Raw genomic sequence first — 13,127 nt, 5'->3', positions numbered from 1 at the left:
CTTGAGTCCCAGTGCACAAAGAAAGCCTCTTGAAGCTCTACGGCCCTTTTGACTTTTCTTGCTGCTTCTGAACTCTCCATTTCAGACTGTGACTTTTCCACATGACCCCAAGCCTCAGCATGACCCCCACACCCACCCCCACCCCTACCCCTAGGCTTCAGTGGTCTGGAACCTCCAAAGCTCCTTCACACATGCCCCCCAACGCACACACATAAAATGAGAAGTGGCAGTGTTGCTGAGTAAGGTCGGGATGTAATGGGCAGTAATGTTCTGCCCTCGAGCGTCCTGTCCACAGCACCATTGCCTAGTTTTAAGTAACCTTTCCCTAAAGAGGCACCTTGGTCACTCTCAGGCACCCAAGTAAGAGGGAGCAGTAGCTAATGAAGTGGCTGAATAAATAGAGTTACAGTGTAAGGTTGGGGTCCACTGGACTTTTCATTACTGCCACTGGATTAAAATCCTTCTGTCCCACTCTGTCTGCCCCAATTCAGAGCCAATTTAACCAAACTAAACAAGCTATCACATCAAATCCTTGTCTGCAGGCTAAGTCCTGGCTACAGCGGCCGCTGAATTAACCTCCTAATCAGCCTCTTAGTCTCCAATCATCTATCTCCTGTTCTCTCTTTCCACATACTCCACATACACACACACACACAGCATCGCTTTCATGTAACTACTACTGTCTATCTCACCTTTTTTCCCCAAATTATCTTCAGTATCTCACTCAAGCCACAGCTCTTCCTTCACCTCAATCTCTCAGGCTTCATCTCCATTAGTGCCCCCCCCCCCCCCCTTGCCTTTCTCTCACACAGTCTCAGAGTCCCACAGAGAGAGAGACAGAGAGAGGCAGAGTAGGGGGTGTTGAGGTTTGACTCTGCGCTGCTTTGGGGCTTTGAAGTGTGTGTTGATGAGAGAAAGCGGAGTACTGTGTTCAGACAGGCCCCTAATGAGGGAATTAAGAAGCTACGCTGGCCGTTCCCCATACTAACTTCTCAGGCACAAAACAAGACAAGTGTGAGTGCATGTGTTCAGAAATGAGTGTGTGTGTGTGTGAGAGAGTGTGTGTGTGTGTGTGTGTGTGTCGAGGCGAGAGCAAGAACAAGAGAGAGGCTAATCTGTAGGACTTAGTCAAGCATCTGGCAGTCCTGCCTTTCACCTACAGTAAAGAGACAAACTTGGCCTCAGTGTTTGGAGTCTTACAAACATGTCCTTGAGCTGTGAAGTTTCTTTGCTTTAAAAATAAATGATACCAGCAATTTTGTGGTTACTGGACTTACGATAGTGTGAGTCTAGATAGCCATTCCGAGGGTCCATAGCGAACAGAGTGCCTCGGTATGGCAGGGCATGGTCAGCCAGGTGGGGCAGGGAACCATGCAGTTCTTTCTTGAGCAGGGAGGGGCGTTCTTCTGTGGAGGTGGAGGGCTCCTCGCTTACATTCCTGTCGGGGCCACCAGGAGTAGGAGCCTGGGAGCTGATGGCATTGCGCCTCTCCCGGTGGTAAGGTGTGCCTGAATTCTCATCCTCTGCAAGGGTAGACAGATAGGAAGAAGGAGAATCTGATGTTAAATCTTTGAAGGAGGAAAACAATGAGCTGCAGATATATTATGAGGAGGTGTAAGACTAAAAGATGGAAGCAGATGTCATAATCTTCCTCCCTCCCTGGTTTCCACCCTCTCTCTCTCTCTCTCACACACACACACACACACCGCTCAACATGCATTCTGCACACCAACATGTTGAGGAGGTCACATCACATAGGAGGAGCGTAAAGGCAGGAGCTAGAGATCAGCTTTGAACATCTAAAACTTAGTGGGTGTAAATCTGCTAAAGTTTGCCTTCCATGGTGTCATCTGTGCATGTTCAGAAGCAGATGGTATATGAGAACATGGATACCATGAATGAAAAAATCCCAGCCCTTTTATTTTGTGCAGTTGAAGGAGTATTTTCCAAAAGTCTGTTCTTAAATTCAGCTCTGTCTGTTCTTTTTATGAACTAATGGATTCCCATGGAGGAGGCAACACAGGCTTTCTGTCTGCATTCCAAGCTCCCCATTAACAAGGGTCATGGGTTTTATCAACCCCACCCTCCTTCATTCTCTTGTTCGCTCCATCTCCCTTCGCTCTCTTCTCTCTCAAACTAAATATTTTTTAGTCTGAGGGCAAAATTAGCAGGAGTGGGATCTACCTGGCATAATAGCATCAAGAGGATATATGTAGAGTTGAGTTCAAGGGCTGGGCTCCAGCAGAAAGACATGACTGTTGACCCTTTGCCTGACCTCTGACCACACATATATAAAGGTCAGCAAGCCTTGTGACCTGGTAGTGGTCTTTTCTGTAGTAAGAAACTATACAGACTCACTCAGAAACGGGCATAGCAGGTGACTGATGAAGACAAGATGGTTAAAATGTTTTGCATTTTGTGGTCTTTAGTAAGATCATTTGCAGTTGTAGCAAAACATAAGGAATGCAAAACCCCTTATGTTTTGCTAAGAGTCATCAAATCAAGCTCTTTCCCTCACTGATCCATACAGTCTAGTCTAGTCTCCGTTCAGGTCCTGTTCTCTATTTAAGTGAACGGTCTCCATGTTTAGCCCTGGTTATATGCAAATATGATTTCACCATTAAGGGTGTTGGTCATCAGTACACTCCAAAGCATTTTCTAGCGTTAATGTGGCTCACTGAGAACCTGGCAAAATGCCTCTGTGATGGCGCCAGAGGTTCTTTTGTGTCAGCATCCTCACGGTGCAGGGCTCCCCCACTATGCACTGCAACCCAACAGCATCCAACTGCCAATTAAGAACAGAGGAGAGGGCCAGATTAAAGAGCACTACCTTAAGCACTGAAGAGGACCGCCATAAAGCTGTGCCACTTCACAGAAGAAGAGAAGTGATCAGAAAGGGGGAGGTTAAGAGAGAGAAGCTGAAAAAGAGAATGAGATTGAGAGAGGCAAAGACAGAGCGGGATAGCAACCCACGGGTCCCGCTTTTATTCCCCTCACTCTCCCACATCCATTACCAGCGTTCAGGCCAGCCGTGCAACAGCGCAGCACTGGCAGCAGATTCAAGGATTCTTAACGCGGAACTGACAGCCAGAGAGGCAAGCCACTCTCATTCGCGGAAAATGACAGTGTCAGTTATGATATAAGTATTTAATCCTATACTGCACAGCCAGTGATCTTATTAAGGGAATAATGGCACTTATACGGTTAAAGCTGGATTAATAGGTCTGCTCTCGCAAAGCGCAATATTAACATAAAGGGATTTCAGAACTGGGTTCATCTCCTGACATGGATTGAAAGAAGTCGTGGCTGTAAACTACGCTGGGAGCAAGCACTGCTAAGGGCAGAGCATGTAGCTGTGTGTAGCACAGGCTTCCACTGTGTACTCTCAGCTCTTTCAATTCCAGAAAATCCAGCATTACATCTGGGAAAGTAAAAACTGTCTCCATATTTATGAGCTCTTTTTCTTACTTTCATACAGATATTTGATGTTTTATAGATAGATTCATCACTGGGGCCTTAGATAGTGTAGCAGTTAGGAGGCCATTGGGCACTAAAACTGGCCTAAAACGTCTTCTGCCAAGCTTACAAAAAAGTACTAAGAAGATTCAACTGCTTACTTTGGAAAATATGCTGTGTATTTCTGTTTTTCCCCAACTTTGACATTTTTTCTTTCTTCTTCTTCCCTTCTCCTCACTTCTGTTCAGATATGTCTCTCTCATCCAAGGGAGGTCAAGCGACTAATAGTTCAATCACAGCAGTGTCACAGTCCCACCATCCCCCTCCAGTCACCACGGAAAGTCCCCAATGGGGGAGTCATCATTCTACCATATACCACCTTAAGGGGCTTCATTACTTCAGTTTATAGAATCTTAAATGGTTAAACAAACACTCAGCAGCACAAGGGTCAATTGACTACTTGTACAGGTGGAAAAGAAAGTCTCAAGTAAGGTTTCTCTTCTGTGCTGGTTGCACGTACTGATGGAAACTTTGTGCATCCTTATAGCACGTCAAGTATCCGTCAAAAAACAGGCTAATGAAGACAGAGCAGACACAGGTAAACACATGCAACTTTGAAAAGTTCAACCCTGCAACACTTGTCTAACTCTGACCATTTGCCCAACAGACCCTTTCCCTTTTCCTTCCCTCATTTTTCATTCCTCTTTTATTTCCCTCTCTTTTCCCATGGTTGCCACATCCAGTCCTCTACCAGTTTGCAGGTCTATTCAGCCCAATACAAAAGCAGCAGGCCGGTCCTCTGTGGACCAGAGGAAAGCATGCCTCTCAAAAAAACAGAAAAAAGAACTATCCCACTCTCTCTCTATGGTGATTGAATTTCTTAACATCTTTTCAAAAAGCGCTTAAATGCCTGGAGGCAAGAGGAAGAAACAAGCTAATGGTGGATGGGGAGCACTGAACAAATTTCAGAGCCCTTTCCTGCTCGCGTTTGAGGTTGAAAGCGAGCTCCTGCCTTTCAAGTTTCAAAGTCCTCCTTCCTCCCGCAGTGTCACTGAAGGATTTGAAAAGAAGGTAATTGTGCTCACTGCCGTTCTGATCAGAGCACACGCCCCAGCTCTAGTATTTCAGGAGCTTTCTCTGCCACTATTATGGTACCTGGTGCTCCATTCCTGCATTCTTCCTCCCTTACTACCTTTTCTCCTCTCTCTCTAACCCCATACAAATGCACTCTCTTTCGCTCTCCCTCACTTGCTTTCTATCATTCTTTCACCCCCAGCAAGCCACTCATTAAATCCTAAATCCCAGGTTTCTCCCTTTTTTCCCCTTGTCTGGGGTCTCTATTGTAAAACTGGTACAAATACCTTCAGAGAAAACCCTATGCATGGCCTTTAATATGGTGGCATAAAAGAGAGTGTGGATGCAATGACAAAATGAAATTTTAAAAGAGATAATGAGATATGGAGTGAGGCCAGTTCCTCTCAGAGTTGGACTATGGGACAAGAGGAGGCTTAAGTTAAGGGTGCTGAGCCAGTTCAAAGAAATGAAAAGTGAAACAAAACCCTTGGCTTGTTGTTTTTGAAGGCATTTTCTAGAGGCAGAGGTTAAGAACAAGGATTGCTGTTCCTCCACATGCCAATCTGTCCTTGACTCTGAAGCATCTGATTTGCCCTCCAGCCTGAACTCAGTCAGCCAGTCTCTCAAGCTGGGCCATGTATGTCCCAGGGGTGCACAAAGGGCCACTGCACCTCACATTTCACCTCCTTACTGCTTTTCCTAAAAGCTTAAACATCAGAGGAGCACCGTTGTCAGTGACACAAACAGGTTTTGGCTGGGGAGCACACAGAGAGTGAATAAGGAGGAGAGGAGTGGAGGATATGCAGTGAAATCACAAAACACTTCTTCAAAGCTCCTCTCCTCCTGTGCAATAATCTCTTGCTCCTTTTTTTCTTTCTCTTGCAAATCAACTCCCGGGAAAGACTCAGGACTCCCCAATTAACAATGAGAGGGGGAAGAAAAATTCCAGCAGCTGGCTGGAGTTTAATAAGAGCACCTCTCCAAGCGGCTTAGGCTTATGTACCTGATTCACCGGCCCTGGCATTGGTGCTATAGACAGAGGGAATCATTCACGATTAGCACAGGCTGAAAGATGGAGGAGAGAGAGACCGCTCAAACTCCACCAAACCCAAAACAACAAGAGCACAGGGGATTACTGCAATTGTGTGAGGTATTTTTCTGATCAACACTTCTTGGCGACGGGCTCGGTGCCACAAGGAGTTGGGTGCCTTCTCGGCAGCAGAGTTCAGTTCTGCATTATGTGAAGGTTACCAAGTCCTAATGGAGCTGCTGGTATCCGGTTGAAAAGGGTGACATTCAAGACACTCCTTGACAAACAAATCTTCTAAATGTGAAAAGGAAGAATCAAGTCATTAGGATAGTTAGAAATCCCCAGTCAAAATATTTGTTGAAGCTCAGGAGAACTCAAACAAAGGCAAACAAAGTTCACTCCCTTTAACTTTGCATTCATGTTTGTCTTGTCTCCACAAAGTCAATCTGTGGTGGTACATTATTTAACCATTAGAATATGACTGATGTTTGGATGAATTGCAGAGAGAGGCATGGGCAGGTGAGGATGTTCCCTCTCCTAGTTAGGAGTCGATTGTCAGCTGCTGATTTCCCACACAGCACCTGCAAATGCCCTCTTCAATATTCATCTCAACAAATTTGACTACTCCCACATCTCAATTTGGCTCTCGGCAACCCACGCCCCAACCCCCTGCTCCACAGCCCGCAGTTCCAGCCTGTTCTCTCTGCCGCCAGGGGTCTGCTGGGACGCACCTAGAGCTCAGCATCCCACATCCCAGCCTCCAGGCCCCGGGGCTCGGGAGGGGCAAATCAAAGCCTGCTTGGCGCCTTCCATCTTCCCTACGCTCACCTCAAATCAGCCTCACAGCAGGGCTGTGTCGTGCCAAGCCTCCGCCTGCTCCTAGCTACCCTTTATTCACCCATTAGGGGCACAGGCCCACCATAGAGCAGTCGAAACCCCACTACCGTTTCATCAGGGCCACATTGTGAGGAAGCAATGAGCATTGCAGTAAGAGAGCTGAAAGCCCTGACTCTAAAATGCACGCTGATGCATTTTTGACCGTGGATAGTTACGGCTTTTAAGGTTTTTCACTCAAAGGGCACCTTGGCCTGCATTCTTTGAGGAATCAAACACCAAGAGATGTATTTGATCAAGGCTTCAAAGCAAAAAATGCCATTTAGTGGTCTGATTGGCTTATAGGCTGTATTGCTTCAGATAGTCACAAGTCAGCTATGATCAGCCATAACCTGCCAGTTATTTATACTGTCCTCTGTAACAGTATAAAATAATTGTGTGTAGGGCAGACTGGGGCAGAATTATGTCCGTTTGGGATAGTGGGTCTTTTAGGGTGAATCTGGGCACACTGCCCACCAGACAAGAGTGGGCCAGCTTTCCACTGGGCCTCAGCATTGGAATCCCACTTCTGACACCAGAGTGATCTGGACCAAGTCTGTGGCACTCAGATTAGGAACGGCTTGCCAAGAGAAATGGATATCCAGCCAAAGCAAATAAACACAGAGCCAACAGTTAGGATAAAATAGAAAAAATAATACAGTAATTTCAAGCACATAACATACGATCCAAAGTGCCACTGCAGATGTTTCCCACCTCACAGTGTAGAATGATATCATAAAGTTCATTCACTCAACTTTTAATAGTTCAAACTTTACATCCATGTTGCATTTGTTCCCAAACTGCTCTTACATAAGAATGTTGTGTGTTTTTGCTTGTGTAAAAATGCACATTCACACATTCTGTGGACTACATCGAGGCATAGATGCTCCCATTATGATAGTTAGCCAACATTTACTAGGAACTGGATAATTAGACAGTCACTTCAAAGGCACCTGCCCGTCATCCCAGTGGGGACAGGAATCACAGTGCCCCGCCCCATTTAAATGCATGTTAACTCCTATCTGAGGCTAGCAGGCTAATTTAACTCTTGACATTTGATATCTAAGGAATGAGAGGGATCAGCCATTTAGCTGGAACAGGATTACCCCCCTCACACCCCCAGCAGCCCTCCTCTTCTTCTCCCTCCCCTTCAACCCCAAAACCCCTTCTCCCAGTCAGGCCGGATTCATTAATTTTCCCGCTGCTAAGCACTTTATCAATGACTAGTGAACGTCTAAGTCCAGAGTGGACTCTCTCTTTTGCTCTCTCTCTCTCTCTTTTCCGTGGTGATTAGGTTTGTGGATGTTCTGTCTGTATAATTCAGTGTCCTGCTCTGTTGATACTGGTCTATTCTCATGCCAGCAATGCAGCTCGGTAAACAGAGGTGAATCTGTTTCAAGACCCATGTTTGTACAACACTTAGACTGCGTACACACCCAGCAAGCTAAGGTGTGAAAACCAAAATAACATTTCCAAGTTAGTAAAGGTCTCAGGTTAAACTTTACCTCAGCTGTAACGTTACCTCTTGCTGTCTGTGATTACCTGCTGAACTGAACTAGGATAAAACAGTGATATGACAATGGACATTAAAGCTGCCCGTGCTGCACTGCAAAGCTGGCTTCTTAACTTTTCTGTGCCACACTTCCCAAGCCAGCTTACTTTTATCATTTTACCCATCAATGCTGAAACACAATTTTCATACCTATCCATGACGGAAACAGGTTTTGAAAATCTTCAATTACAGGTGTTACATATGCTGGTACAGTGTGGTTCAAAACTCATAGAGAAAGATTCAAATGTAGCCAGCGTAGTGTGAATAAACTCTCTCTGTGTTACAGAATGGTGTATTTGTTGATAATGATGTTATTAATTGTATCCAACATATTCACATACAGTCAGTAACCTTTGACTTATAAAAAGGACCTGGGAGTTAATTCACATTCATAACTCTACATTAGTCTCAGTCTAATTCCTTCTGCTGAATGTCTACATTGCAGGTTGAATCGGGGGCTACACATGAGTGTGACGGATCTGGGTTAAATGAACAGCATACCCGGGCCTTTGATGGTGCAGCTGGTAATGCTTACAGTTTCTAACCCATCACATTTTGACACAAGGCCTTCTTACTAGAGAGCATGACAATCAGAATTCCAAACTACAAGCCAAATGCCATAAAAATAACACAACTCATCTGACTCCTTCACTCAGCTCCCACAATGAGGGGCTGTTCTGCACACACACTAAGTCACCCGGTGTTAAAAAGAAAATGCTAACTGAATTAACCTTTTACCTTTACAGCTTGTCACTTTATCTAATATAGCACTGGCTCCCTTTATACATTTTTTCCATCAAGACCTAAAAGGTGGTAAATAACCTCACAAAGAACTCTTTTATAAACCTAACAATCGTCATTTGCCATCTAACATCATATGGCTAAAGGTTTGGGCCTGCAAAATCTCATACCTGACCTTCACCCACCCACAGTGTGTGATAAGAATGGGAGTGCCCACTTAATAAACAGGGTGTAATTCACTCCTCTCCCCCTTAAAATACAGGTGAGACCTGGACCCCTTCATTACAGCGTCTGCAGCAGGCAGGGAAAGCTCTTCAGATTAGAGGATCTGCTATGTTGGCCAAACAGACTTAACTACAGTCTGCTGGGAAGGGGCTGGAGTTTGGACCAGACTTTCTATGTGATAAGTGACTCAGTAGTGCAATAAAAAGGACTACATAGGGTGAAAGTTATAGGTTTGGATAACATGATGGACTTGGCTTGAAATTTGCAAAGGCGAAAATGTGTCTGTAACGTACATTTCTGGCAGCATCAATTTAAATAGTGTTGGTTTGACTTATCGAAAGCAGGTTTTGGATGTAAAAACATGCTAAAGCATAGAAAGTAAAAGTTTGTTTTTTAACCTTCCATACATGGGACAGATTCCTCTATCTGCTCAGATATTATGTGGCTTCCTAAATCATTTTCATTGGAGTTTTTCCCTGTGTGTCTCCCCGTCTCTCTGCCTCCTGTTGCTGTCCTCTCTCTGTAATAAGCTCTGCTCATGTATGACCTCTCCTGTCAGTCCCGGCAGTCAAATCCTCCTCTCCTGCTCCACTCTCGCCTCCTTTTCTAATCTCTGCATTACTTTGCCATTAATCCCACATTCCACACAAGGTTGGCCAGTGCAGCTCAGATGACAAATTGCCTTCATAATCTGGAGTTCATATTGGAATGAATCAGTGAGATAGAAGGAGAGCAGTATTTAAAAGTATCATACTAAAGACTTGGCTGTTATAGGCTACCTTAGAAGTCACCCGTAGCATGCAGCATTCCCTTCCCTCTCCATCCTTCATTCCCCACTTTTATGTCTTTACATCCCACCAACTGTATCCCACTGACGCTTCCTTCTCTCTGATCTCTTGTTACTCGCTCCTGATTTCCTGATCTCATCCCTCATTCTCCCAGGTTTTCTCACAGTTTCCACGTCTTTCCCAAACCTCCACTACCTCCCTCCATCCATCCCTCTCCCTCCCTCCATCCAGCCACAGTGGGACTGTTGGACTCACGCAGCCCCATGCTGAGCTGCTCCAGAGCCAAGCCAGAACAAAGAGGCCATTGAGGCGAGTGGAGACATAATGTGGGCCGCCTCTGACAGCACCATAGATGAAGTCATGAGGTCGCCAAACAGTTAATAATGATGGCCCATCCTTCAGCTACACGAAGTGTGTGTGTATATAGTTTGGTGCTGTCGAAAAAAATGGGAGAAAACGAGAGAGAATGTGTCTGCGTGCATTACTGAGTGTCTGCAGTACGCAATTCATGTGTACATATCTCAGAGCATGTGGACGGATAAAAAGCTTTTAAGAACGTAATGAGATACTCCATGACACTCAAAAATGCGCTCAATCACTTTGTAAATACCATAGAGGAAAAACAAAACCTTCAGAGAATTGCACTTTTAGTTTTGGCTTTGCTCCAGCTGTGTTGAAGAACACCCACCCCACCACCACCCCCTTTTCCTTATTGGAGTCTGTCTGGCGCAAAGTCTGACATGAGACACATCTCCCCGGGACTGGAGCTGTCGCTGCGAGGCCAACACTCCGAACATCATTAGACTCACAGCTCCAGGTGAGATCATGCAGGGTTGGAAAGACGGAGAGAAGTGCATGTGTGTGTTTCCGTACAAAAGCATGTATGTGGTTCAAGCATTAATCTCAATGCCTCTGAATGGGCATGGCCTATTTAAGTGCCTTTACAGGACCACTTGCTTGTCAAGAGGCCTCCAGGCTGAGTTGGGCTCGGGACAGGGGGAGGAGGAGGAGGAGGCGGGGAGAGGATGGTGAAAGACAGCTATGCAATTGATTAACATTAGAGGGACTTGTTCAAGTTCAAATTGCATGGCCCCTGTGCTGTAAGCTACAGACATATGTTTCCCCGCAAGTAGAATGTTTCTTTCAAACCCTGTCTCTGCTACACATCTGAGTTCAATTCTCCGCATGCCCTCTCTGAAAATCAATTCCTCCTCTTCTCCTCTGCTCTTTTCCTCCAGCTTTGTGAACAGACCAGGGTGAGGGGATTACACTGTCCCTCCCCAGATCCAAGCAAGACAACAAATGGTTCTTATCAACTGACACCCCCCTGCCATCCAGGAGGAAGAGGCAGAAAAACTGGCCAAGCCGCCACAGTACGGATGTGTTTCTGCGCTCCGTCTGCCAATTGTGGCAACTCTTTTCACACTTGAAGCCTGAGCTATTTACGAGAGCCCTGGGAGAATGCGTACGCAGCACCGGAGGGTGGGAAGAAAGGAGGGGAGAGAGCTGCTGCTTCTCAACCTCTGCTTCTAATCAATCACCAGAAATCACTGCCATGGTTTATGGCCTTTGATCCTAGCTCCTCTTTCGCACTGCAAGAGAGAGTTGGGCGGGGAAAGGGGAGGGGGAGCAGAGAGAAGGGTGAGAGTCAAGGCCCAGAGGGTGTGGAGGTCAGGGGAGAGAGATTAGGGGGTATAGGGCCTTTTGCTCTCTCAAAGCATGTCATGATTTAATCCAGCGAGTTTTGAGCGGAAAGTGGCCTGATCATATGAGATGCTTTCAAACAAAAATAAGTTTTAGTCCCCAGAACATCGGCTACATTCACCCATGTCATCCTAACTATAATGCCAAAAATGTGTTCTTAAGCAGTCTTTTTTGTTTATCTCCATGACTTCTTTAAAATGACATACTTTTTACAATTTACAATTTTAAAAAACAATTGCCACAATGCCAATGAAAAAGAGTGGAAGGACATAAAAGACCTAAATATGAAAGCATGTTTTATAAATTGCTGCAGAATTTGGCTTTTGAATTAACAAAAGTTGAAATATCATTTAGCATACACCACAAGTACTACTATTGATTTACCTATACCTTTGCTTGATAAGTACACATAAAACAGAAATATTTGAACTAAAAATGCAGCTTTTTTAGCTTTTTTAGAGATCAAATATTCACGAGTTTGAGTATAGATTATTTTCATGTCCTCACCACTTTGTCAAATGAACAGCTTAAAACTGAGAAAAGGAGAGAATGCCTTCAGTATATTCATTAGTAAATGAAATCACATACTGAATGCCAAAATAAGCTCACTAGTACAACCTGTCCTTGTTAATGTACTGTCATTCTTTCAAACAAACTCCAACCCTGGTGGCAAGGCCACTAGTTGTTACTTCATCCTGAGTCCCATTCAGCCCAAGTACTATATGAGGCAAGCAAACAAAACAGACAGGACCTGGACAAGAACACACTGCAATAAATCCTCCTGGCAGGGTCAGGACACTCCTGCTTTGTTCCTCCTGGCAGGAGGGAGGCCACTGATGCCTACAGACAAATGGACATAGTGGTAGAATAATGAACTGCAGTTTCCCCACGTTACAGGTTTATGAGTTTACGGGGCCCTTGGTCGCCCCCTGCGCCAGGAGCAACATCCGGCAGGGCTGCAATGCTGGGCTGGCTGATGTAGCCCCGATCCTCTCACACAGGGCAGGCTGATTTCTGTTTGTGAGGTTGGGCGTTGGTTCGCAGACTTGCCTCTGACCCGGGTGACCTCTAACTCCCAGCCATTCTGGCTCTCAGCGTGTCAATGAAAATGATCTCAGTTTCTTCTATGGAGCCATTGTGGTGGTCAGCATGAATTATCACAACCTGTTAGAATTAAAATTCTATGACTGAGAAGTCAAATCAAGATTGCTCTTTATAATCTGTGGAAATTAATAAGAATTTCAACTACAACATACAACTTGGGTCTCTTCTCATAGTTTCAGCTATTATCTCTATTGGTAATAATATCACTGTACCCAAATTAATGGCTGTGAATACAGCAACATTGCTGGAGAGAAATCTTGTCAAGGAAGACAGTAACAGAGGTTTTTAATAAACTCCTAGGCTGCCAAACTTACTTGGAAGAGAACCCCAAGGCCCCCAATTCATTTATCTCAAACATGCATCAGAGTTTACAGAGTTTCTTGACCTGCATGACATTACTGACATTTCAGGTTCTCTCTCTTGGGTTTTATCCATCCATTATTTAGAACATGTCTGATTGTCTTTGGTGAGTCTAATGTCATCATAACTGACAGAAACAATGAAAAAAAGAACAATAAAAACGAGACACAGATTGGAATGAATTGAAATGTCTTTGAGGGCTAATTTGGAAGTTTTAATT

General features: G+C 44.9%; 1 protein-coding gene across 2 annotated transcripts in view; it reads right to left on the bottom strand.

The window, feature by feature from the left end:
• gli3 (GLI family zinc finger 3) overlaps nt 1–13,127 on the bottom strand; it is an 88,792-nt gene that overhangs the window by 53,982 nt on the left and 21,683 nt on the right. For both annotated transcript variants that reach the window (XM_046370616.1, XM_046370617.1), the window contains exon 3: nt 1,278–1,523. In XM_046370616.1, the coding sequence (XP_046226572.1) occupies nt 1,278–1,523 (246 nt within the window). The remainder of the gene's footprint in view (nt 1–1,277; nt 1,524–13,127) is intronic.

This window comes from Scatophagus argus, chromosome 18 (genome assembly GCF_020382885.2).
Source record: "Scatophagus argus isolate fScaArg1 chromosome 18, fScaArg1.pri, whole genome shotgun sequence".
Lineage (NCBI taxonomy): Eukaryota > Metazoa > Chordata > Actinopteri > Scatophagidae > Scatophagus > Scatophagus argus.
Note: the sequence above shows the minus strand (reverse complement) of the source record. Positions and strands in the feature narration are given on the sequence as shown.